The sequence below is a fragment of the Aspergillus pseudodeflectus genome (assembly GCF_044049435.1).
Source record: "Aspergillus pseudodeflectus strain CBS 756.74 chromosome Unknown BJX68scaffold_19, whole genome shotgun sequence".
Taxonomy (NCBI): domain Eukaryota; kingdom Fungi; phylum Ascomycota; class Eurotiomycetes; order Eurotiales; family Aspergillaceae; genus Aspergillus; species Aspergillus pseudodeflectus.
The window spans coordinates 401154-424781 of record NW_027263795.1 but is presented as its reverse complement, the minus strand read 5'-3'; the positions used below and the strand labels follow the sequence as shown (position 1 = coordinate 424781).

Genomic DNA, 23628 nt, shown 5'->3' with positions numbered 1-23628 from the left:
GATAAGAGGATTGTGTATAAGTGCCGAGTGCGTGGTATGTGCAGATCAACTAAGTTTAGTGTACTTAATCGGCAGTAGAGGTATCATGTACTAGAATAACACATGGAATCGGAAGGGTGAGTGATCGCGTAGAAGAAGGGCGTATACTTATGACAGAGAAATTAGATCGTTGAATCCTAACGAGGGTAGGGCGACGGATATAGTGCTAGGAATAGCATTTGCAGGAAGGAGACGAGAGGAAGCGAAGGAAATACTGGGAACTTCGCGATACTAGAACTGATTGGGTATGCGAATATGATGGGAAGCAGGATATATGAAATATGAGATGGACTGAAATGCCTTATTCCTAAGCTTCAGTGAAAAGAAAAAATGCAACACATAGTAAAACGAACTAGAGAACATGCCCAACCAGTATCATGGTAATATATGAAAACACAAGGGAATAATGGATGAAAGAACGTGAGAAAGTGGTAGAAGAAGCAAAAAAAGACTTGGTATCTGGACCTTATAGTGGACTGTACGGATGAAAAAGAAGCAGAGGATCTGGTGGGGGAGAAAAAGATACTGAAAACAACACAAACCAACGAAGTCTACAGATCAATCAGGCTGCCACCTTGTTGTGGCTGCTGGTACGACTGCTGCCCACCCCAGGGGTTGCTCGGCTGCTGCACGTAGCCTGTTTGCTGCGGAACAAATTGCTGCTGGGGCTGACCGAAGAACGGGTTGTTTCCGGTTCGTGTAGCCCGTAATCGGTCCAAGCCTTGACCGGCAGAGTTCACAAAAGTGCCAGGTGCAGTGTGCTGCGCGGGAATACGCAGGTCGCCGGTGTTTCCGAAGGTATCCATACCTTCTCCGGTTGCCAAGAGCGCGTTGAGACGTGCAGCATGAGGATCCATCTGAGGGTTGGGTTTGGGTGGTGCCAAGGATTGTGGCTGTTGAGGTGCTTGGTAGTTGGCAATTGGGTTGATCGGGGACGAAAACTGGTTGGAGAACTGGTTCGAAAATTGGTTTGTTGCTTGCTCTTCCGCCAGGGTGTTCAGAGATGGACCTCCCGACGTCGTGGGTCTGGGAGCCTGGAACTGTTGCTGCTGTGTTCGGGCGGCGAATGGGTTGTTGGAGCCGGTAGGGAGAGGCTTTAGCGTATCCTGCTGGTTGCTGGCCCAAGGATTGTTCGTGCCCGCTTGTAACAAATGATCCTGCTGCTGTTGCGGTTGCAGTTGCTGTTGCTGCTGGAAGAATGCGTCTGTTCCTCCATACGGGTTGTTAGTGCTGAAGCCCGTCTGTTGTGGTTGAAGTGTCGCCTGAGGCTGCAAGAAGTTGTTCTGAGCGTATGGATTCTGGTTGTAGCCCGTGGGCTGCTGCTGGAAGCCGTTGGAATATCCGTTCATTCCAGTGAGTTGTCCTTGGAACCCGGTCGGGGTTGCGTATTGGTTGTTCAGGAATCCTGTCGTGAGAGGCTGCTGGGGGTTTATTGGGTTGCCAGACCAGTCAACCGCACCCTGCTGCTGGTATCCCTGATTGTAGCCGGTGGGTTGGGGCTGAGTAGGCGTACTGTCATCCAGTAAGAGGGACTGGGCATTGCTTTCCTCCAACTCACGCCGGCGAAGTTCCTCCTCCTCCTTGCTCAATTTGATTGCTTTGGCCAAATCTTCGTCATCGTCCTCTCCATTGGCCTGCTGCCGGGCTCGTCGTCGGCGCTCCTCCTCCGCTTCATGCTTGCTGGCCTCGATTGCCAGACGGTACTCTGTGTCATCTTCATCGTTACCCTGGCGTCGACGATCCCGTCGCTCTGCTCGGCGTGGTGGCACTCCATTTCCGTGCCCTTGATATTCATCAAGACCGTTGACCCGAGATTTCCAGAGCTTGCGGTCGGATCGTTCACTGCGTAGTCGGTCTTCATCCAAAATAAGCGCGGTAAGCTCTTTCGCAGCAACACGAACTAGAGACATGCCATACGTTAGTCGGTGATTCAAAACCAGAGATGCAAATCATCTGCTCACCATCCTGACCGACATCTCTGCTATCTTCATCAACATATTGGAACTCGCGCAATGTCTTGATGATGTAAACGTTCTTCCGCGCCCAAGTGACAACAAGTTCAGACCCCTCATGAAGACAATAGTCGAGAACCTTCAATGATTTGAGAACGTGGCGCCAATTCTTTCCTTTATCGTTCAGCCGCTTGTCTAACATGTCCATAATCTCGTAGAAGTCTGATGGGCTGCGAGACAGTCAGAACTAGGTATAGTATAGCATTTGAGTCTCTGGAACATACCTGCCAAATGTGAGAGAGGCAATCTCTGCCATATCGGTCCCCGTGGGGCCCCAATGGTCATTACTCGTCGCTTTAAAGATTGCGAACGTTAGCGATCGGTCGAAAGTCCAATGGCGGAGGCAAGAGCCGGATGAGCAGGGAAATTACCATTTCGGACTTTCACCTGAACTGCAGAGTAACCCTTGGTGACATTTTTCACACTGCGCACGACTTTCGACATGGCGACGGCGTGATGTGAAAGAGGGGGAGGGAGGGGAAGGTAAAGAGTGCGTGTTCGCAGAAACGGGGGGCTGGAACCCGGAGACTGTGGTGACGACGCTCGTGGGTATGGACTCCGAGGGCCAAGTAAACCGTCGAGGGGAGATGGCGGATCTTTGGATTCGGGTCAGCAAGAGGTGGCGATTGAGACAGAGCCGGCTGGTGTTTCCTTTTGTCACGGGAAGTTGGGGAGAGGTAGGTGAATGAGAGTCGGGAGGTGTCTCGTCAGGCAGTCTAGTTGATGTTAGTTCACGGCGGCAGTGGCGTATGTAAGCCGCGTTCGGAATAGTCTGTCCTTGTCTCGCTCGGGCGCTGGACGGAGAGGGAGGGGTATGGCCGATTGAGAATGCGAAGCTGTCGAACTTGGAAAGAGGGGAATAATATAGAGACTCGGAAATGTCCCTGAGTGATGATTATTAACCGGGCGTTGGCGTTGCTGTGGCGCAAGGCTGACGACGCAACTCTGACCAGGTCATACAAAGATGCTGCGATCTTAATGTTTTTTCCAGTCAAAGAAAAGCGTAATACAGTAAGAGAATAAACTCAATACTACTTGCAGGGTACAAAGGCACAATGCCAGAATAGGAGAGGAGGGGGAAGCACCCCCTAAAAATGTTAATGCCTAATGGCTTACCCTCGACCCTGTCATCGACGACCTTGGTTTATCCCATTGCCGAGTCTTTCCTCCATACACATCTCTAGTAGTTATGAGATACCAGATGTGTCAGATAGACTAATACGGAGTACTGCAGGGTAGGATCCCTGGGACGTTGTGCTGGAGTTGTGGCGGTGCCGCTGCACTGGTGTCCGATGACGTCCTTCTCGAAGCTATACAGAAACTTTGAAAACTTTGAATATCGTACCTGGCGAGCCTGAAATTCATTTCTCATCCATCACCTAGAATAATGAAGTAGTCAAATCCAAACCAATTAATGTTTTCCCTCCAAGCTTAAGTACTTTTCTTCAGCTCCCTTGATACATGCAATATTCGCCCCCAGCTTGTTGAGCGTCTCTACATACTCATCGTACGGGTCTGAGTCAAAGACGATGCCACCTCCAGCCTGGAGATATGCCACACCGTCCTTCACAAGCATCGTGCGCAGCGCAATACAGGTGTCCATTGCACCGGGAAGCTCTTTGGATCCGTCAACGGTCGCGATGTTGAATCCAAAGTATCCGACTGCGCCGGCGTAGACCCCTCGCTTCTCGCCCTCCAGCTCGGCAATCAATTGCATAGCCCGCACCTTCGGCGCACCAGAGACTGTACCTGCTGGGAAAATCGACCGGAATGCGTCGAACCGAGTCTTTTCCGGTCGCAGAATTCCAGACACCTGTGACACTAAGTGCTGGACGTGGGAGAATTTTTCGACGACCATTAGGCGGTCAACTTGAGTAGTGATCGGGTCACAGACACGGTTCACGTCATTGCGCGCCAAATCCACCAACATAACGTGTTCTGCGCGGTCCTTCAAGCTCCCTCGGAGCTCCTCGGCAAGCTGCTCATCCTCCTCGGGAGTCTTTCCACGCGTCACCGTTCCGGCGATGGGATGAGTGATAATACGTCCCTTTTCTTCCTTGGCCAGAAGCTCTGGACTGGCGCCGACCAACTGAAAGTCCTCGCAGTCGATGTAAAATAGGTATGGGGAGGGGTTGACAGTGCGGAGATGGCGGAATAGGTTGAAAGGATGGAGCGAGGTCGGACGAGAAAGCCGTTGTGAGGGCACAGTCTGGAATATATCACCCTTCGCAATGTGCTCCTTCAGTTTTACGACATGCCGTTCATATCCTTCCCGTCCGATGTTGGATGTGTACTCCTGGTTCGGGATGATCGGTCCCTGTGGAGGCAAGGGGATGTCTGGTCGGAGAAGGGTATCGATAATGCGCTGGATGGCGGCCTGGCCCTGCTTGTAGTTTGTGTCGAGCTCCGCGTCGGTATCCGAGATAGGGATGTAAGTGACGACCTTGACGACCTGGAAGAAGTGATCGAACGCGACTATAGTGTTGAACAGCATGAATAGTGATTCCGGGATACCGAGAATGTCCTTCAAGGGTCGCGCAGTCTTAGGTTCGAAATATTTGACACAGTCGTATCCCACATAGCCAATGGCGCCACCAGTGAGAGGTGGAAGGGTCAAACCAGGCACCGTCGCAACTCGAAATTTTGATAGTTTGTCTTCCAAGATTGGAAGAGGATCCGTCTCAGGACCATGTCCAGGCCCGGTCTTGAGGACTGTATGAGGATCTGAATTGCGCCCGCATGATCAGTCACTGATTTCACCAAGGTCATACGCATTGCGACATACCGGCGCCGACAAAACTATATCTCCCAATCGTCTCTGTCGTTGCAGCACTCTCGTATAGGAATGATAATTTGGATCTAGAACGAGAGTGGCGCAGTCAGTACACCTCCAGTGAGACAAACAGCTAAATCAAGGGCGGCGGCTTACTTTTCAGCAAGTTTCAAGTAGGCGAGTGTCGGCGTCAGTAGGTCGGCGGGAATTGACGCAGTGAGGGGGAGGAGATTTGGAGGAAATTTCGAATTTCTCGACTGGTTAATCACCTCCTTCGCTGTCTCGATAGACGGCACAATTGTGATCTGAGTCACAAAGCAATATTAGGCATATTCTCCCACACAGCAGGGATGTCTTTGTGGAGATTGAACATAAGAGAGAAACGGGCGACTTCAGAAGGGTTACTCACTGGTGGCGCCATTTTTCTTGGTTGAGCTGCCAATGATTTTGAGGCTTGGAGTTCTGGCAAACAACTTCTTCTGGTGCGGGGAGTTCAATAGACGAAATTTGGCGGAGAAGCGGAGCGGATCGACTGGTGGCAGATCGCAAGCCTAAATATCCAAGCTTTTGTCTGCAACCCAATTCCAGGATCAATTGACCCTGAGGAGTCAGGACGGAGTAGTGACGGAAGAGTATATAAGAGAGAACCTGAAGGTATTGATCAAAACAATTTGGTGAGTCACGCAAGGGATCCCTTGCTATATATAGTCCGTGCGGCGTATCTATATCCCCTCCGGTGACCGCTTGGAATGTTTCCGCTGATAAAACAAGAGGGCCCCAGCCTGCTACAGCCATTCCTTGATCATTGTTGCCACTGGCGCTAAGCCCCATCGGCATGACTGTTCTGCAACCTGGAGTCTGGACTCGGTTGAGTAATTTGGTCACCCCGCAGAGTCCGAAGCCATCACGATCACGGGCTGTGACAGGCATGAAAGGGTTGTCGTCGCGACAGAACCCCTGTAACTGACCAAGCGTTCACGCAAGCAATCTTCAAGGTGCTTTATAAGGCTCTGCATTTGGCGCTTCAGAAGCCCAGTCAAACACACTCTCAAACTACTCACCCAGCAACGGTGTGTACACCAGTGCTTCTGAGTCCTTAGGAGGCCGCTGAACTTACGAAGTCAACTTTTAGGGGAATAGCCTGTCTGCTACATGAAAAAAGGTCACCGCCATCCGATGCGTCATTTGGGTGCCATGCGCAAATCTTGCAAAGTAGGCCGACCCGACTGTTCAAAAGTTGTAGACATTAGAGGGGAAATCGGACGGTATGTTGATCTCGGACAACCACCAAACCATTGAAGAACGCGATTCTCAAGCTTGCAAAATTTTGCTGCTTGATCGAGATCACCATACCGTCCGACTTCCTCCCTCATGTCCCTACTATGTCAACTTCACAGCGGGGGACTGAAGTGGCAGCAGCGACTCAGCTCCCCAAGCCTTAAGTGGCCTCGTAATCTCAAATATTTGAGCCCGCAACCATTCTTCCTCAGCTTCATATACCTTACCATTTGTGTCATAGGAATCATTAAAGTATTCATTTTTGTTTGACTTTCAGGCGATGTCAGAAAATCCCTTTACGGGACAACCTAAGAAGGCCACAGCCACAGAGGGTGTTTCTACAACCAACGATGCCCTTGACAAGCCCAAGTTGCCGCCCAGGAGAAGAGCCGAACTCACTGTAGAGCCGCAGATTGATGAATTTCAGGAATACAAACTTCCGCGAAGGGAGCTTCGAACCCGGAAATTCACTAACCTCCCTGAAAGCACTCCTCGAGCGCGCGCTCAACTCCTCTTGGATCGTCTGGAGAACCTTATGCACCTAGCAATATTCTACAACAACCAAACAGAGCTGCGAGTCTTCGATACAGACATGGCTCAATCAGCATTAGACGTGCTTGAATCCATATTCGAGCCACGGCCGCAGGATCCATCTCTTTGGCCGAAAAAGGAGAATGGCACGCCCCCATTCGATAGAAAAGTCGTTCTCAATCCTTTTATAGACACAGCTCCACGGACCGCTAAAGATCAAGAGGGCTCATCCTCTAAAGGCTCGAATTCACAGGTTGAGGCGGATGAGGCTCTCGCTAAGAAACTCGCCGAAGGCCCGCAGGACCTCCCCTCTGAGCGCAATACGAACGAAGGGTCACGGCGAGCTGGGCAGATGCAGCGTGTCGCTTCGGGCAATGCCCCCAGCCAGTCTCCGCGGACCCCTCCTTCCCGAGCGACCGAAACAGCTCTGCAGAATCCGGCAGCAGGCAATCAAGACAAATGCATGCAGAAGATTGACAAACAGCTGAGAGAACTCAACTCTAAGCTCCAGTGGCGTAATCGAGAGACGCGGGAAGCGTATGACTGCTTCAAAAGACTAATGGCCGAATATAGAGAAATGGAGGCCAAAAATGGCATTCTGTATGTGCTGTAGGATGCGTCCTTGCTTTACCGTTGCACCAAGCTAATGTTTCTTCTGTTTTAGCTTGAAATACCACGAGGAAGATACCGCAGCAATCGAGGGGCTTCATGGTACGGTTGCGGCGTTCCAAGACAACGTCAGTACCTGGATAGAACGGCATTTATCTGCAGCGGGAGACAGACAGATAGCGGTTACCCGACTACTAGAACAAAGAGAGCTTGAATTACAGCTTGTCAATACGCTTCATGATGACATCAAAGGCTTCATGGCTGGCTGGAACGATGCCAAGGTTGAGTTCTACAGTCGAAGGGATGCTCGCAGGCAGACGGAGAGTCGTCGACAAGCCCCAGAGGTAGCCAACACCCGCATGAATCCTAAAAAGACAACAAATAGATAGAAATTCCAGCTTTCTATTGTTACGGCGGAATAGGAACCAAGTGATACAGCTGGCAGAAGTGTCCGAGCTGAATTGACCTTTCTGACGGCCGTCTGATTTGCACCTCCCATGATAAAGTTGCAGCCACATGTAAACAAAAAAAAAGGACTAGATAATCCACCCATGGCCACATGCTACCCACAACCGCGCCTTTCGCCTGAATCCAAGTAGTCTGCGCCGTTTTGTAACGTCTAACCGAAGCATATATCATGGTATAAGTATAATTATAAAAGTGGTGGAGAGAAGGATATGAGTGTCCTAGAGACGGTGCTTTGTTGCCTGTCATCCGCTCACCTTGAGCCGACCCAAATGCGCATACGCTGCAGGTGGAGAAGACGAACGTATCCCTGGAGGGTATCCGGCACGGCGAGGTATAGAGCCTCGCTCTGAGGGATGCACTTATTGCTCGGCAATAAATAATGATTTCGTGAATGGTGATGACGGCACGTGTTGATGGCCTCGTCGGATAGGATAAGTACCCACTGCTGAGTATGATCTCGTGTTCGCATTATCGCTAATGTTGTGTTATTACCGCTGTAGATTAATGATCGCCATCTGTCCATCATCATTAGTTTTCTGAAAACTGGAAAAAGGAAAAGATAGTGGGTACATACTTGGCTTTTGAACCCAAACGCGAGCTTCTTCCCGTCACTGTCCCAGGTTAAAGAGCGATCCTGCACGTCTTCCACAATTCCGTTGTGGCCATTGGAGGTAGGACTCTTGTGTTCTGTCGCATCTGCATTCTCTACCCTGGGAGACTTCCAGGTAGCCATAGCAGCACCTCCGCGTTGTGCATTCCAGATTGAAAGAGTATCTTTGCTAGCGGCCGCAATGGCGTATCCGTCGGGAGAGAAACAACTGGCAAGAATTGGGAGAGAAGGCCCCAGTGATAGACGGTGTATGCAGTCAAACTTTCGATTCTCCAAATCAATGTGCCATAACTTCACTGTGTCATCTGTAGATGATGAAGCAAGAATCAAAGGCTGGTTGGGCTGCTCAGAAGGATTGGGTTTTAGCTGAATCGCGGTAATGTGGCCGTCGTGAGCGTCGTCGAAGCGGATATCGTGAGTTGGAACCCAGAAAGCGGCACTGGAAGATGCTGCTGCTACTGCTACAGGTGACGAGCCGACATGTGCAGATCGAACGAATGTCCAAGGCCGTTCCGGGTCGCCAGCGGAGAAAGTTCTGGTCAGATGAATGCTTGAGTCAATCTCACATTGATAGACGGACATTCCGCCGCAAGCGAAGGCTTGCGTACGACCAAGCCAGCTAACATCAAGAATCGGGTCATCGACAATTTGAGGAGGAGGAAACTCTTCCGGTTGCAATGCGTCGTCCCAGAGAATGAGCTCAGATATTCTGCTATCAGAGGCGACAACAATTAATTGGGAGCCACTATCAGCCCACTTCAGACCGGATATCATCCGAGGAACTTCTGGTAAAAGGTCAACAGCATTTCCAGCGACGTCGTACGTGGTGATAGAGCCTCGCATGTCATTGTATGTAGCAACGGCCAATTTTTGGCCTTGAGGGTCCCAAGCCACTGCTGAAACCAACACGTTGTCTCCCTTGTTCTCAGCCAGTTTCTCCTGGACAGGCGGAGAAGTCGAAGACAGTTTATACAGACTGCAGAAGGTGTCGCCGGCTGCGACAACAACGGTAGGGTCGTGTGGTCGCCAAAGGGTTCTGGTCACGTGGCCATCCCCAGCCACATCGATAATGGCGGTGTCGGGGCTGAGGTCAGCGGCCTTGGCGGGGGTAATCTGGACACCAATGCTCTGTCCGGTGGTCAAGGTAAAGATCGGTGCCGCGGATGTTCCTTGTTCCCCCATGTTCACATCCCCGTCACTATCCGCAGTGGTGTCCTCTACTGATGCTGATGACTCCGTAATGTTTGGCTTGCTCTCAATCGCAATACCGTTTGCAGAATCAACCTCCATCGAAACCTCGTCACCATTAGTTTCCATGCGATCACTTTTGCGGGACTTCTTGACATTCTGCGGGGCGGCTTCGGTGGTGGTCGAATGGCCGTTGATCGCTACCCCATCTCGCGCAACCTTGCCTGTTGGCGAGACAGGCGCCTGGCCTGCGCTAATGCTTTCGCTAGAGCCTTTTTGCGTCTCCAGTTCGAGGGAAACAGGCCCAAAGAAATAATTCGAAGGTGAAAAAGGAACAGGGTTTCCCTCCTGCTCAGATTAGATTAGACAAGGGTCTTCGGGCGAAAAGGATATTGAGTAGGCAGGAAGAAAATTGATGAAGGCCAACAATTCAGGAACATGCCTTGTCGAGTGACTTCTCCAGTTCGTAATACTGGAGACCCTTCTGAACGAGCGAGACTAGCGCATGAGTTCGAATGTAGGGAGCGAAAGGTAGACTCTGCGGGTCATGATTCCAAGCGCGTTGCAGTGTCACAGCAGCTTCGCCATGCCCTGTGAGAGACGGAGCATTAGTAGTCACAAACAGGAAGTGGCATTAAGAACGCCATTTCAATATCAAAGATATCGCGAGATATAGAGAAGAATAATAGACGGTTCAACAGACCTGATTCTTGGAGGTACCTAAAGATCAGTGAGCATGAGTTGCGATTGAATACAAGGTGGAAAGGAATTTCAAAAAGGGACAAGCGTACCTCCATATTAGGTAGTTAACATGATGCGATGTGAGATCAGGGTGCGCCATTGTTTGTTACATATGAGAGCTAGGAAGGGAAAGGGAGGACAAGCATCCCAGAAGGGAAGATTTGCGACAATGAGAAAGGCAGCCGAAGCGCAGGGAGATGAAATATGCAGATCTGTGGAAATCGACTCGAGACGAGCGGAAAAAGTCTGCTGGCGGAAAACCGATTGTAGTGGAAGCCCGAGCCGGAGTGACAGGATAAGGCTGAATTGGCAAGCGGAGCAAAGACTTGGAAAAGAAGCTGTTATGATCGCAGGAGAAAGTGGAAGAGGAAGAAGAAATATAAGTTGAAGTGGAAAGTTAGGCAAGGTCTGGGGAATCGATAGATAGCTCAGGTGCTAAGCAAAGTGGGGAGACAAGTTTGAGAGGCAGACAGATGATCAAAGGAAGGGCCAAGAGGTGTTAGACATGCTCTGCACCTGAAAGACGAGGAAGCGTCACGGTGGAGTTGAGGAAGAACAGTAAAGTGTCGCGACGAATACCAACGTGAGGCTTCGGGACCAGACCCGCAAGCGAACTGCAGAAGTCTTGAAGATTGAAGACTTGGAGGATGAGAGAGGGTGGAAGATCGGATGAGGACGAAAGAAGAGTCGCAAAAGGATGGGCACTGGCGCCGCGAGATGAGACAGAACCACGGGACGAATGAACGATTGTTCTGCGCTGGAATTTCTCCAGGCGGCTCTGGGATGCGGTTTCAAGGTTGAAGGTCTGGGACTCTCGCTCCAGGTGGACTTTCACTTTCACTTTGGGCTTGTCTCCCTGTGGCGTCTGGCCCACGGTTAGCCTGCAGCTGGACACCTGAGATCGGCCTCTGCGCTAGCTTTCCTGGGCTAGTGCCAAGTCGGATCCTCTCTGCCTTAGGAATAAGGTGTCTTTGATACAGATACATGACTCAGCAGTCTCCCAGGAACAACAACAGAGACAAAAAGAAATAATGAGTGCCCTCATGATGATGGACTTTCTCATTGCTACGAGTGAGACACGCAACTACTAGGGCAGAAGGACTGGATGACATAGTTCATGGTATAGAATCGTAGACCACCAGCACTGTGGCTATAGCTCGGGATACCGAACTTCCCAAGCGTATACTTTGGAGCGAAAATGTGTTGATGTACTAGGTAGCGGGAGACCAGAAAAAAGCCAAATAGTAGCGAGTACTCACTACTTTAGAAGTAATCTATACATCGAAGATCTGCAAGTTACCTCTGCAAGCAGACAGTTTCGTTGACCCAATACTAATAATCACGAGGTCAGCTCGGGACTTCCCCAGTAGTGCCCAGGTGGAAACAGTGGCCGACCGCCGTCCGCCGCTGGCTGCCAGCCTCCGCCTCCTTTGCCGACAACTTTTGGCATCAACAACAGCCTGCGGTCTGCGTTCTTGAGCAGCCGCAAAGCTTTGCTCGACCATGGCGCTCCGAATCAATATTCCGCCGGCAACTCGTGTCTGCCTCATCAGTCTTATCACACTCTCCTTCCTGTATAATATCGCTCGATGGCGCCAACTCGACATTACTCCAGGCACCCCTACCGTATCTCCCACCGTTCCCTACTTGACTCTCGTCCCGTCGCACTTTATCTTTTATCCCTGGACACTGCTCACAGCGACCTTTGTTGAGCAGAATATTTTTACAGTGCTGCTGAACCTTGCTACCATCTTCTATGGAGGGAAATATCTGGAGCGCGCTTGGGGTTCCCGCGAATTCACCAAGTTCATCGTCACCATCGCTGTGGTACCAAATGTCGTGATGGTGCCGTTCTACCTCTTCTGGGTTGCCGTCACCGGCAGTTCGAGCAGCGGGTACGCCTTTTTCTCCCATGAAGAATGTACCACTTCATGCACCTTCCCTGCTGACACGCCCTCGTTCAGTGTGACACAAATCTGCGGCGGCATCTCGATTCAAGCATCCTTCCTCGTCGCCTTCAAGCAACTCGTCCCAGAGCATACCGTTACCATCTTCAAGGGCCTCGTGAAGATGCGGGTAAAGCACTTTCCAGCCGTCTTTCTCTTGCTGAATTCGATTAGCGGACTTGTTCTGGGAACACATATTGCGGCTTCCCTCGCCTGGTTCGGTCTGTTAACAAGCTGGACTTACCTTCGATTCTTCAAGCGGCAACCTGACCTGACTGGAACATCGACTGACGGACTCGGTGTCAAAGGCGATGCAAGCGAAACATTTGCATTCAAGTGCCTCTTTCCCGATGCGATTCAGCCTCCAATTGGCTTTGTGTCCGACTTGGTCTACTCTGTACTGGTTTCGTTGAAGATTTGCACACCTTTCTCGGCGGAAGAGATCGCCTCTGGGAATCAGCAAGCTCTCGCTCGGGGAGAAGCTGGCCTTCCTAGCCTTCTGAGCAACCACCGAGGTGGACGGAGCATGGCCAAGCGTGAGGAAGCGGAGCGCAGACGTGCCTTAGCATTGAAAGCATTGGACCAGAGACTTCAGGCAGCAGTTGCTTCACGACCTCAGCCAAGCTCGTCTGCGCCTAGTCAGACTCAAACCGCCACACCATCCGTGCCTGGGCAAACCATGTTGGGAGAGACCAGTTACACGCCGGACCATGCTTAGAAGCGCTGCATTGAATTCTGGAGTTTGGTTAGTAGGTTCATTGGGATATCGAGGTGATGAGGGCGGCGGATTTGTAGGTCAAGGGCATGCTTGAACCCTTAATTGTTCGGGTCTCGCCTTCGGTGACTGTGATATACGTGATATACTATTAGCATTGCATTTCTTGTATGTAGCTATATACCTGATTTTTTCATTTTTCTACGCCTTTTCGTTTCCCTTATCCTTGCTTTCACGTCGATAGATTACAGGAAGTTTTCCAAATCGGATGCCCATGAAAAGCTCATTCCAAAAATATCCCTTTGCCACAAACGCACCCTACCTGCTCGTTTTCATCCGATCAACCATCACTCACTCTGTCTTCGCCCTAACCCGATATTCAAACATCTGATTCGACTCGACGCTATTCTTATTAGTCGCCTTCTGCGCAGCTTCCGCGCCCGCAACTGGAACCCGACATTCAAGCCGCGCGCCCTCGCCCGCAATAGACGGGGCAGGGTACGGGAAGGGCAGGTAATTTGGCAAGATTTCCAGCTGCCGTAACACAGTCGCCTGGTCCCAGGTGATGTGCTCATGATACAGCCTGTCGCCGCGAATGTTCACCACGGCCATGAAGGGAATGCGGAGGAGGACGTTTGTAGGTGGAAGGCCGGGAAGGCTATACATGTATAGTCAGTGGCAGTACTTTTGGTGCGATGGCACGGGATGTATGTCAGGGAAAACGTGAGGGGGGTGGCATACATCCAGTCCACTTCCTTTGTATGCGTGAAGCTGAATATGAACTCGTCGACAACGCGGTCAATCCCAATAGTCCGACTGATGAGCTCGAGGTTTGTGTCGTCGGGGTTATTGAAGATGAAGTGGTGCCGGTAGAAGTCCGTTAGCTTCTCGCGGCCAATGCCACCTGTCAACTATATCCACTCTTAGTCACATATATTGGATGCATAGAGTAGAGACTAGGAGCCATACCGTAGGAACATGATTAACGTACGGCTCCCCCACCATCGTCGCCATAGTATGCTCCACAGACCGATTCTCAAACTCGTAATACGTATGCTCGTCCCAAATCTTCTCGAGATCAAAGTGCGGCCCGTCCATGCATCCTTTAAGATGCGTGAGATTGCGCGTGTGCGATATTGCCTCTGTCCGGTAGTCGAAGTTTGGCTGAAAGGGAATGGCAAATGTGCTTTCCACAGTGGGGTAGACATGCTGCGTAAGAGCCATTGACCGTGCAAGCTTATCCCGCGGATAGTTGCCCGTGATGTGGTGGATCGTTCGCTTCGAAGCCTGTGGGAGAATCTCCAGGTCCGAGACTGAGGTGTATACAACGACACCCTTGATATCAGAAATGCTAGAAACAGCGTCCGCGGCTTTGGCATATGCGTTTGCGCTGTATGCGACGAGACCAATGGATCCTTTCGGCTCGCACGCCGAGCTGCCGTTTATGGCGGCTACTGCATTGTGTATCGCATCGTGAGCGTTGGTATCTAGCGCATGCTCCTCTATCTGCACGGTTGTGTAGCTTTCCTCGGCCCATTTGATGAGCAGGGAGGGAACTCCGTCCTCGACGGTGAGATGTGTCTCTGCGGGGAAATTTGGGGTCAAAATGATCATTCCAGGACCTGTGCCGAGGCGGGAGAGGGGCTGCAAGAGGGATAGCCCCTCAGATGGCTTGGTTAAGTTTGGCTCAGGAAGGGAAGGGACTGGGGGAAGTGACGACATGGTGATGTGCTGTATGTTGTAAAGTTGCTGGAGGATGAGGGGGATGAGGGGCTTGGCTTGGCTTTGGGAGGTTTCTTATCGAGGCATCTGTATAGATAGGGACGCTCTGCGGATTCCTGGCCGAGGTATAGTCTCGACCTTCTCAAATTGATTATACTGCGGATATTCTTGCCATTGGCTATTCCTGGTTCAATCGCATCGACATAGCAACCCGGCGTGAACCTGACCGTCCCTTGATATTCAACTTCTTCGCTGTGAGCAAGAATAGTGGGACGGCGGAAGTTTTCCGAGCCCGGCCTGGGTACATGCTCTTCTAGCCTTGAGAATCGTCATCACCATCTGCGCGCAGGATTCAGCCCCGCTAGCTTCGACAGAGACGTCAATGCCGTGGTCTAGATTGTGATGTTGGATAACTTCGTTTGTGAGTTCTTGCGTGAGAGGATGCCCACGTCTGCGCCGTACTTGACGGCGAAATCGACTCGGGATTGTTCCACGTCGAAGACTATGATCTTTCGTACCCCGTATACTTTGCGACTGCAATGACTAGTAGTCCGAGGCGGCCGCATTGACTATGAAGGTTCCATTAGCCACCACCTGTTACATTCCGGATTGTGAGGAACTGGGACGAGAGCTGTTAGTAAAAATAGCAGAAGTTTTATTCGCGGTCAACGCAGCCTGTCTCCTCAACTGTACTGCGATTGTAGGAGTTTGGGTAGCACCGGCTTCTTCTCAACTCCTTTCTTCCGGAATCGGAATGGCCAAATGTGCGCCATGAGTAAAGTATTGTTGCAGGGTGCTGTCTGTCGGGTCTAGCCTGCGGTACCTCAGGTTCGCGCATATGTTCGGCTGCCGCGGAGATAAAACTCGCATGTAAGTCTGTTAATGAACGGACTTGACTGAACTGGTTCTGTGGATATGAAAGAAGCGGTGTTTCAGGTAGGCGAACCCGGGCTCGACGGCGACCCGTTGGCCGACATGGCGGTCATGGATGGAGGTGCCGACTTCGATGATGATATCCGCAGACTCGTAGCCAAGGACTAGCTGACGTGAAAGGGAAGAGCTTTCCCAATTGTGGGCGTCAGAGCCGCAGATACTAGTGGACATGACTTGGACCACAATATCAGGGATGGTCAATGGGACGTTGTTGGGTCCTGAGAGCGCGGGATGCTACCCAGACAACAGCGCGGTCGTAGTGAAATATGGGTACACGGTGATATGGAGAACAGATCTATGACAAGAATAGAGTAGGATGTGTTAAGTAAAACTTGTCGTTGCAACACCCATTTAACAGCTTGGCGCGCACCGGGTCTCGGCCCGGGCAGATAGGGCTAGATAGAGCGTAATCAAGACAGTCACTCAGGCCTTCCCATCTACCCCCACTGGTATCCTCCCCAATAAGCACTCGCATTCTCTCCATCCCTTGGCTCATCCAAGCCGTAACAGCAACAATATCAGCACCGCAGTTAACAAAATCAAACCCTTTTCCACCTCCTCGCTACCTCTTCTGCCCCAACGCAAAAATGGCCCGCATACTTCCCTGCGTCCTTCGCAGCCTTTAAAACCCTCGCAATAGCCATGAGCACCTCTCCAATGCTTCCATGGTTAGAGTCTAACGCAACGTAGCCCATTGAGATCGCCAGATCATTCGGCCCGACGAAGAGCATATCGACCCCGTCCACTGCGGCTATCTCCTCACAGTTTCCCACAGCCTTCAGGGACTCGATTTGTACAATAGCCACCACCCACTCGATCACCGTAGCCAAGTATCCCCGCGATGACATGTTGAACGCTGAAAGCGCAAATATAGCCCCCGCGCCCCTCGTCCCGGCGATGGGTACCAGCACCCCGAAACAATGTGCTCTTTTGTCTCTCACACATGGGCCTTGGTGTTCAGGGCCATTAACCTCGCGGTGCTTTTCCCTTTGAGCTGTGAGTTGGCAGTCTTTTAGTCCCTCAAGACGTTTGCACAAATCATCCGTATGTTGGCAGCGTTCTTCGAAAGACGCAGCATCTCTATTCAGGTTAGTGTGTTGTTCAAACATTTAAGTAAGGAAACGCACCGTCGGTTGGCGGAGGCATTATCATTACTATCCTGGAATTCGCATACCTGGTCTCTAGACTGGCAGTTATGGCAACGATCTTCTCTGGCGCATTTGATCTACCGTACTGTAACAGACAGGGCACTGACTGTAGAAGAAGAGAGAGTCTAAAAGAGAGGTGAAGAGATAAGGGAAATAGTTGGAGTTAAAAGCCTCTTAGTTAGCGAGTCTCTTGGTGAGATCCTGTATGCCCGAGTCTTATGAAATAGCTGATGATCCTGGGCTCCTTTTATCCATTGAGCAACATGGGCGCTATGCGCGCTTTCAAAGGGTATGAGCGATACAAACCAGTGGCCCAGACTCGAACATAAAATGCCTTCACATCATGGGCCTTCGGCTTCATCTTGCTTCTAAATGAGTGCTTATGGGCAAGGGCCGGAATCCAGTGTTTCAAGTAAGCCCAGCCGCGAACGGGTGGAGCGCGAGATCACAATAAGGGTGTCTCATGGTCTGAGCACGACCGGGGTTACTTACAGTTTGCATGCACTTGGGAAAACATCCTATACTCCCCTCTCTTAGCTGTGGGTTGACATAATGCGCTCCTCGGAGTATGGGCCTGGCATTGACGTCTGGCAGACTTCAATTTCGAAGTGTGAGCGGCACGACAAGCCTGCGAAACTACTTGCACTTGGAGAGCTAGACCGGTGCCACTAATTACATGTTAATAAACCTTGAGGATTCAACTCGAAGAATTGGAACATACCTGGTACATGTGGGAAACTCAACTCTCTACCTGTTTCGAGTTGCTAGAGCCGAAGGGTTGCGTAAGTGAGTTGTATAAAAAAGAAATGAGAAGATACCCTAATATTACATGACAGGGGTTGTAAAGAAATGCTATGCTACAATGACCATGAGTCCCAAGTGTCCATACTACCAGCGAAGAGTAGGTGAAGCGAAGCCTATGACTGCCGAAGCTTCGCAACTTCTCCTCTCGCCTGCTCCAGCATCTTCTCCTGGTCCTTCTTTGCCTGACGGATTCCGGCGACTCGTTTTCGGTCCTCCACTGCCTTTAGTCGCATCTGCTCAACCTTCTTCAACTCCGCTTGCTCCTCTGTTGTCGGTGATACCTCCTGTGCGCCGGTCAATACCTTCACATTGTGCCAAATATCTGTGTATGGGAGGTTTTTGAGGTCGAGAACGGCGGTTTTCTCCGACGCAGAGGGTACAGGGGCATGCTGATCAGTCATGTCGGTGGCATTGCTTAACGCGGCTTTGCTGAGGTTTTCCGAGAAGTATATCGTCAAAGAAGCGGGACCTTCCTGGTCTGTGGTCTGTTTCACGGTCATAGGCACCGCTGGGTTATGGTACTTGAGTCGAGGAAGACAATTCCGCCAAAAATGCCGCGCGCCCTGGTGTCCGCCATAAATCTTCCGCGCATATGTCAAATGTAGGCGTGTGATGGCTGGGAAATCTTTAGTTGCCGTGGCTGCAGAGGGAAAGGTTGCGGCGCCTGTTCCGAGTCGGACATCGAGAAGCTGTGTTTTATGACCGTCAGTGTTTCGTGTTGAACGTATGAGAATTCGAGCAAGTGTTGATTGATTAAATGCGGGAATGAGCGGTCACGGAATCGGAAAACCCGCAGGAAACTTCTAGAAAGATATTACCTTCTATAGTGAAAGAATAGTCAGTCAATTGGAGTTTGCATATGGGATGAAGGAGGATAACATACAGCTTTCAGTTTGTGTATCCGCTTCCACAGATTCGGCATGATGAGAAGTAGTATGTGTGCGACCAAGAAGTGCCCTACGGGAAGGATGTCGAGAGAGTCGCACTAGCAAATGCAAGCCGAATTGAAGGGCATATAGTAACTGGGAACAGACTTGAGCTCGTCGCTGATTTTTGGCTTCGTCGGCGGAAAGAACCCGACCCGATAAGTTGCGCACGTGACTGTTATCACTTGTGGCAGGCGGTGAAGCTTTCCACGTCCCACATAATCTTTTTTGAGGCCCTTTTGATCAGGCCGAACCCCGCGGCTTCTATAGTCAATTTCTTGACTCATTTTGATAACCTCACGCATCAAGGCTCTTATTCTGCGGTTTGCCAGAAAGCAAACCACATATAGAGCCATGGCAGCCGCTGCTGCTTCCGCAGCTGCGCTTGATCCGAACAACAGCTCGAAGAATACCCTCAAGCTTGAAAATGTCATACCCCTCTTTCTGTCGTCGAGACCGTGATCTTGAATTGTCTTGGGCTAATTCTACCTCCTTACCTACAGACCGAAAAGCGAGACACCCTGGTCGCTATCGAGAAGAAATATCAGGCACAATGGAAGGAAAACAAGGTGTTCGAAGTCGACGCTCCCACATTGTCCGAAGTCCCTGCCGGGACCATGTCCGCTGCGGAGCTCCGCGAGAAATATCCCAAGTTCTTCGGTACTATGGCATACCCCTACATGAACGGCACTCTGCACGCGGGTCACAGTTTTACGGCCAGTAAGGTTGAGTTCATGGCTGCTACTGCCCGCATGGAGGGAAAGAAAGCCCTGTTCCCTCTTGGATTCCACTGCACCGGTATGCCCATCAAGGCCTGCGCCGACAAACTCGCCGATGAGGTCAAGAAGTTCGGAAAGTACTTTGAAGGGTACAAGGATGAGGATGAAAACACCTCCACCGTCGCCGCTCCTACCCAGGAGGTCAAGGCCGAACAACAAGAGAAGTTCTCTGGAAAAAAGAGCAAGGCCGCCGCCAAAACAGTGAAGATGAAGTACCAGTTCCAAATCATGTTGGCTATTGGCATTCCTCTCGAGGAAATCCACAAGTTTGCCGATGCGCTTTACTGGCTTCAGCACTTCCCTCCCCTTGCCATCCGTGATCTCGACAGCCTGGGTGCCGGTATCGATTGGCGCCGTCAGTTCGTCACTACAGATGCGAACCCCTACTACGACGCCTTCGTGCGCTGGCAGATGAACCGCCTTCATGAACTCGGCAAAATCCAGTATGGTAACCGATACACCATTTACTCTCCCAAAGATGGTCAGCCCTGCATGGACCACGACCGAACCGAGGGCGAGGGTATCGGTCCCCAAGAATACACCGCAATGAAGCTCCGAGTCAAAGAGTGGGCTCCTGAAATTGCCGAACTGGTAAAGGGCAAGATTGAAGACGATGCCAAGGTCTACTTCGTTCCTGCCACTCTGCGCCCAGAGACCATGTATGGTCAAACATGCTGTTTCCTCGGCCCCAAGATCGAATACGGAATCTTCAAGGTCAAGGAGAAGGAGTACTACATCTGCACTAAGAGAGGTGCTTGGAACATGGCTTTCCAGGGAACCTTCTTCGACAGCGAGCACTTCCCCAAGACTCAGGACCAGCTGCCTACCGTCCTAACGGCCCCGGGATCCGCCTTTGTCGGCACGCTTGTCGACGCTCCTCTGTCATTCCATAAGGAGGGTGTACGTATTTTGCCCATGGAGGGTGTGTCTGCTTCTAAGGGTACCGGTGTGGTCACGTCCGTGCCGTCGGACAGCCCTGATGACTATGCTACCTTGTTGGACCTTGCGAAGAAGCCCGAATATTATGGTATCAAGAAGGAGTGGGCTGAACTTGAGATCTTCCCTCTCATCGAGACTCCCACGTATGGAAACCTCACCGCTCCTGCGTTGGTGAAGCAACTCAAGATCAACTCCCCTAAGGACGTTAATCAGCTCGCGCAGGCCAAGGAGTTGGCTTATGGGGAGGCCTTTTACAAGGGTACTATGATTGTCGGAGAGTTCAAGGGTGAGCCTGTGAGCGCTGCTAAGGATAAAATTCGCAAGGCTCTGTACGAGAGTGGGGATGCCTTTGCCTTTGCCGACCCTATGGGCAAGGTCGTCAGCCGAAGTGGAGACGACTGTGTTGTCGCTTACCTTGGACAATGGTTCTTGAACTACGGTGAGAACGATGCAGAATGGCAACAGGAGACCCTCAACCACGTTGCCAACACGCTCAACACATACGCCAACGAGACCAAGAACGGTTTCGAGAAGAACCTTAGCTGGCTCAACCGCTGGGCGTGTGCCAGAACATACGGCCTCGGCTCAAAACTCCCCTGGGACCAGCAGTTCCTTGTTGAAAGTTTGAGCGACAGCACAGTCTACATGGCCTACTATACCATTGCGCACCTTCTACACAGCGACCGCTATGGTGAGACCAAGGGCCCTCTCAATCTCACAGCTGATCAGATGATCGATGAGGTCTGGGACTACGTTTTCTGTAGGCGCGAAATCAGCGATGAACTCGTCACCAAGAGCGGCATCAGCAAGGATGCTCTTCAAGCAATGCGGAGAGAGTTCGAATACTGGTACCCTCTGGACGTTAGGGTTTCTGGAAAGGACCTGATTCAAAACCACTTGACCTTCTTCCTATACATTCACATTGCCCTCTTCCCTCCAGAGTACTGGCCTTGTGGTGTTCGCGCGAACGGACATCTGCTCCTGAACGGTGACAAGATGAGTAAGAGTACAGGAAACTTCCTGACCCTGAAGGACGCCGTTGACAAGTTCGGTGCCGATGCTACTCGGATTGCCTTTGCTGATGCGGGTGATGGAATTGAAGACGCTAACTTTGAGGAGAGCGTCGCCAACAGCAACATTCTGCGTCTTTTCACATTGAAGGAGTGGATCGAGGATGTTATCAAGGATGAGAGCCTGCGTACCGGTCCCGCCGATCACTTCTGGGACAAGGTTTTCGACAACGAACTGAACTCTCTGGTTCGCGAGGCTAAGAAAAACTACCAAGAGTGCGTCTAAACTCCATTCCAGGCTGACTCGTGCTAACATCGAAATAGTACAAACTTCAAGCTTGCCCTAAAGTCTAGCTTGTACGATTTTGTCAGTGCCCGTGACGCCTACCGTGAGGCTGCCACGTCCGCCGGTATTGGAATGCACCGTGATGTTGTCCTGCGTTATGTCGAGCTCCAGGCGCTCATGATGTCGCCAATTGCGCCTCACTGGTCCGAGTATATCTGGCTCGAGATTCTGAAGAAGGTACGTGCCTCAGTCCTTCGCCACACTCAATTTATCTGACAATCATAGCCCGAAACTATTCACCGTGCTACTTTCCCCGAGGTCCCCGAACCCTCTCCTGAGCTGTCAGCTGCCACTAGCTACGTCCGCGCGACCGCATCAAGTATCCTCTCCGCAGAAGCCGCATTTGTCAAGAAGCTTTCCAAGGGCAAAGCCGCAGCCTTCGACCCTCGCAAGCCCAAGAAGATCACCATCTACGCCGCTAAGAAGTTCCCCTCATGGCAGGAGAAGTACATCGACCTTGTCCGCGAGGCCTTCGATGCCGTCAGCCTCTCAATAAACGACAAGGACCTAAACGCCAAGGTTGGCAAGCTCGGTGAAATGAAGAAGGCCATGCCTTTCGTGCAAGGGCTGAAGAAGCGCCTTGTCCAGAGCAAGGAAGCGCCTGAGATTGTTTTTGACCGGAAACTGCCGTTCGACGAGTTTGCTGTCCTCAAGGAAATGACGGTCAACTTGAAGAAGACGACAGGGGCTAACGAAATTGAGGTCGTTGCTGTTGATGAGGGGGGTAAGTCTGGTGAGGTTGTGGGATCTGGCGAGAAAAGGGAGGGACTTCTGGCCGAAAATGCTGTTCCCGGCCAGCCAACATTTAGCTTTGCCAATGTTTGATTGACTGAGACATAAACTAGACATACAGAATAAAGTCACGAATATTGAAGGTTCAAGGGCACGAATATGGAAGGCTAAGAGACATGAATGTTAAGAGCTTAAAGGCTTAAATATTAGAAACTTACTAGGTAAAATTGAGACCATGATCAAAGGCATGGATGTTAGGGGCTCTGACGCCTTTTTCAAGCGTACGCTCGGCTCCAACCAGGACACCGAGAAGGGGACTTTTGATAGACGAGTCGCACAAGAGAACAAAGTTGGTTGCCCGTTTCTGTACTCGCAGAAAAGGCGTGGACTGAAGTTGGCTTAGCTTATGCTTCAACCGCGATGGCGAGACCTTTCAGAAGCATCAAGCCGAGAAGGAAGGGCCTCCAAGTATTGAGTATCCATGGCTTTGCCCTTGCTAGTGGTGCCTTTGTCAGCTAAGACTCAGCACTAAGAGCTCTATCCCGACTACCTGGAAGGTGCAAGGTAGGGAATTGGAAGTCACTTGTCGTTAAGGAAGAACAGTATCTCTGCTAGATACAGGATATTTACGCCCATCAGTTCACCGCTACTTAGTAAATTCAACCGTTTAAAGAACCTTCTGGTCATCAACCTTACCCCGCTGTATGGCAACCGTTCAAACAGGATGCTCAGCTACCTCCGGATCCCTACAGGAGGCCGACACGAGGCAGTCAGTGTCTGCTATGGCATTCTATTACAATACAGAACAGTTGGAACGTACTAAGCTCTTTTCTTGTAACGGACCGTGGTAGGAGCGAGGAAAGGATATAGAGGAGGGGATGGTACCAGGTCATTACGCGCTTCTACAACTTGGCCTGAAGGATCCGTACTGTAGAGAAGAGTTAAGAAATGGAACAAAACGAATCTATATTAAATAATGGCCGTAAAGAATACACTAAAGGTAAGGATGATGTCAGTTGTTGAAGATGTTTGGAGAGAGATTGGAGGTTGTTATGGAGGTTGTTATGGTGGTTGTCAAGCGGCCTTTTGCTCTTTCTATAACACAGATCCCGCAAGGCCCATATAGAGACATATCAAGGTTGGTATGGTGGTGAGTCAAGGCTACCTAGGGAAGAGAATACACGGAGACCCCCTTCTGCCTTGATCCAGATCCCTACTGCCTTCCTAAAGAGGAAACTAGCAAGAATAGGGCTACGCCCACTGCAGCAAGGATCTTGCACAGCAAAAAGGTCTTGAAACTAGAGAACTATTAAGAAATTACACTCTTCGCAAAAGGGTCTCCAAACCACGATGGAGTTATAGGCGAGTATTAAGTGAAA

At 50.9% G+C, this 23628-nt stretch overlaps 10 protein-coding genes across 10 annotated transcripts; 4 read left to right on the top strand and 6 right to left on the bottom strand.

The window, feature by feature from the left end:
- Positions 1-590: 590 nt before the first annotated feature.
- Positions 591-2495, bottom strand: BJX68DRAFT_266510 (epsin; the record flags this gene model as incomplete). Its single annotated transcript, XM_071045523.1, has 4 exons — positions 591-1939; positions 2001-2221; positions 2276-2345; positions 2423-2495. 4 exons carry the CDS (start codon positions 2493-2495, stop codon positions 591-593), a joined length of 1713 nt encoding a protein of 570 aa, XP_070899589.1.
- Positions 2496-3108: 613 nt separating this feature from the next.
- Positions 3109-5659, bottom strand: trpE (anthranilate synthase TRP2). Its single transcript, XM_071040064.1, has 5 exons — positions 5606-5659; positions 5234-5498; positions 4981-5129; positions 4837-4910; positions 3109-4775 (listed from the first exon to the last, which is right to left on the bottom strand). The coding sequence occupies exons 2-5, from the start codon at positions 5243-5245 to the stop codon at positions 3463-3465; spliced, it is 1548 nt and encodes a 515-aa protein (XP_070899588.1). The 5' UTR covers positions 5246-5498; positions 5606-5659; the 3' UTR covers positions 3109-3462.
- Positions 5660-6290: 631 nt separating this feature from the next.
- BJX68DRAFT_75693 (uncharacterized protein) lies at positions 6291-7796 on the top strand. The gene is made up of 2 exons (XM_071049711.1): positions 6291-7233; positions 7298-7796. Exons 1-2 carry the CDS (start codon positions 6383-6385, stop codon positions 7629-7631), a joined length of 1185 nt encoding a protein of 394 aa, XP_070899587.1. The 5' UTR covers positions 6291-6382; the 3' UTR covers positions 7632-7796.
- Positions 7797-8077: 281 nt separating this feature from the next.
- BJX68DRAFT_75665 (WD40 repeat domain-containing protein) lies at positions 8078-10548 on the bottom strand. Its single transcript, XM_071049710.1, has 5 exons — positions 10300-10548; positions 10212-10228; positions 9951-10099; positions 8285-9856; positions 8078-8225 (listed from the first exon to the last, which is right to left on the bottom strand). Exons 1-5 carry the CDS (start codon positions 10347-10349, stop codon positions 8199-8201), a joined length of 1815 nt encoding a protein of 604 aa, XP_070899586.1. The 5' UTR covers positions 10350-10548; the 3' UTR covers positions 8078-8198.
- A 1106-nt stretch (positions 10549-11654) lies between these two features.
- On the top strand, positions 11655-13087 carry BJX68DRAFT_75640 (rhomboid family protein). The gene has a single exon (XM_071049708.1). It carries the CDS (start codon positions 11753-11755, stop codon positions 12911-12913), a length of 1161 nt encoding a protein of 386 aa, XP_070899585.1. The 5' UTR covers positions 11655-11752; the 3' UTR covers positions 12914-13087.
- BJX68DRAFT_75642 (uncharacterized protein) lies at positions 12976-14683 on the bottom strand. Its single transcript, XM_071049709.1, has 3 exons — positions 13880-14683; positions 13652-13821; positions 12976-13568 (listed from the first exon to the last, which is right to left on the bottom strand). Exons 1-3 carry the CDS (start codon positions 14630-14632, stop codon positions 13262-13264), a joined length of 1230 nt encoding a protein of 409 aa, XP_070899584.1. The 5' UTR covers positions 14633-14683; the 3' UTR covers positions 12976-13261.
- Positions 14684-15003: 320 nt separating this feature from the next.
- BJX68DRAFT_236676 (uncharacterized protein) lies at positions 15004-15693 on the top strand. Its single transcript, XM_071040063.1, has one exon. The coding sequence runs from the start codon at positions 15204-15206 to the stop codon at positions 15405-15407; it is 204 nt and encodes a 67-aa protein (XP_070899583.1). The 5' UTR covers positions 15004-15203; the 3' UTR covers positions 15408-15693.
- A 217-nt stretch (positions 15694-15910) lies between these two features.
- Positions 15911-16969, bottom strand: BJX68DRAFT_75600 (Pyruvate/Phosphoenolpyruvate kinase-like domain-containing protein). Its single transcript, XM_071049706.1, has one exon. The coding sequence runs from the start codon at positions 16672-16674 to the stop codon at positions 16105-16107; it is 570 nt and encodes a 189-aa protein (XP_070899582.1). The 5' UTR covers positions 16675-16969; the 3' UTR covers positions 15911-16104.
- Positions 16970-17630: 661 nt separating this feature from the next.
- BJX68DRAFT_266503 (mitochondrial 54S ribosomal protein mL61) lies at positions 17631-18439 on the bottom strand (the record flags this gene model as incomplete). Its single annotated transcript, XM_071045522.1, has 2 exons — positions 17631-18206; positions 18401-18439. The coding sequence occupies 2 exons, from the start codon at positions 18437-18439 to the stop codon at positions 17631-17633; spliced, it is 615 nt and encodes a 204-aa protein (XP_070899581.1).
- A 265-nt stretch (positions 18440-18704) lies between these two features.
- On the top strand, positions 18705-22537 carry BJX68DRAFT_236672 (leucine--tRNA ligase CDC60). The gene is made up of 4 exons (XM_071040062.1): positions 18705-18872; positions 18947-21447; positions 21496-21694; positions 21743-22537. Exons 1-4 carry the CDS (start codon positions 18798-18800, stop codon positions 22340-22342), a joined length of 3375 nt encoding a protein of 1124 aa, XP_070899580.1. The 5' UTR covers positions 18705-18797; the 3' UTR covers positions 22343-22537.
- Positions 22538-23628: the final 1091 nt, after the last annotated feature.

What these genes read in the sequence shown, in the direction of transcription:
- trpE (XM_071040064.1), bottom strand. An exon ending in TACTTGAAACTTGCTGAAAA is followed by an intron (nt 4,911 to 4,980) that starts GTAAGCCGCCGC and finishes CTCTCGTTCTAG; the next exon opens with ATCCAAATTATCATTCCTAT. An exon ending in ATATAGTTTTGTCGGCGCCG is followed by an intron (nt 4,776 to 4,836) that starts GTATGTCGCAAT and finishes GGCGCAATTCAG; the next exon opens with ATCCTCATACAGTCCTCAAG.
- BJX68DRAFT_75693 (XM_071049711.1), top strand. Translation starts at nt 6,383, where the DNA reads ATGTCAGAAAATCCCTTTACGGGACAACCTAAGAAGGCCACAGCCACA. An exon ending in GAGGCCAAAAATGGCATTCT is followed by an intron (nt 7,234 to 7,297) that starts GTATGTGCTGTA and finishes CTTCTGTTTTAG; the next exon opens with CTTGAAATACCACGAGGAAG.
- BJX68DRAFT_75665 (XM_071049710.1), bottom strand. Translation starts at nt 10,349, where the DNA reads ATGGCGCACCCTGATCTCACATCGCATCATGTTAACTACCTAATATGG. An exon ending in TGGAGAAGTCACTCGACAAG is followed by an intron (nt 9,857 to 9,950) that starts GCATGTTCCTGA and finishes TAATCTGAGCAG; the next exon opens with GAGGGAAACCCTGTTCCTTT. An exon ending in CGTTTGGGTTCAAAAGCCAA is followed by an intron (nt 8,226 to 8,284) that starts GTATGTACCCAC and finishes GATGATGGACAG; the next exon opens with ATGGCGATCATTAATCTACA.
- BJX68DRAFT_75640 (XM_071049708.1), top strand. Translation starts at nt 11,753, where the DNA reads ATGGCGCTCCGAATCAATATTCCGCCGGCAACTCGTGTCTGCCTCATC.
- BJX68DRAFT_75642 (XM_071049709.1), bottom strand. Translation starts at nt 14,632, where the DNA reads ATGTCGTCACTTCCCCCAGTCCCTTCCCTTCCTGAGCCAAACTTAACC. An exon ending in ACGTTAATCATGTTCCTACG is followed by an intron (nt 13,822 to 13,879) that starts GTATGGCTCCTA and finishes GAGTGGATATAG; the next exon opens with TTGACAGGTGGCATTGGCCG. An exon ending in ACAAAGGAAGTGGACTGGAT is followed by an intron (nt 13,569 to 13,651) that starts GTATGCCACCCC and finishes ATACATGTATAG; the next exon opens with CCTTCCCGGCCTTCCACCTA.
- BJX68DRAFT_236676 (XM_071040063.1), top strand. Translation starts at nt 15,204, where the DNA reads ATGAAGGTTCCATTAGCCACCACCTGTTACATTCCGGATTGTGAGGAA.
- BJX68DRAFT_75600 (XM_071049706.1), bottom strand. Translation starts at nt 16,674, where the DNA reads ATGTTTGAACAACACACTAACCTGAATAGAGATGCTGCGTCTTTCGAA.
- BJX68DRAFT_236672 (XM_071040062.1), top strand. Translation starts at nt 18,798, where the DNA reads ATGGCAGCCGCTGCTGCTTCCGCAGCTGCGCTTGATCCGAACAACAGC. An exon ending in GCTAAGAAAAACTACCAAGA is followed by an intron (nt 21,448 to 21,495) that starts GTGCGTCTAAAC and finishes ACATCGAAATAG; the next exon opens with TACAAACTTCAAGCTTGCCC. An exon ending in GGCTCGAGATTCTGAAGAAG is followed by an intron (nt 21,695 to 21,742) that starts GTACGTGCCTCA and finishes TGACAATCATAG; the next exon opens with CCCGAAACTATTCACCGTGC.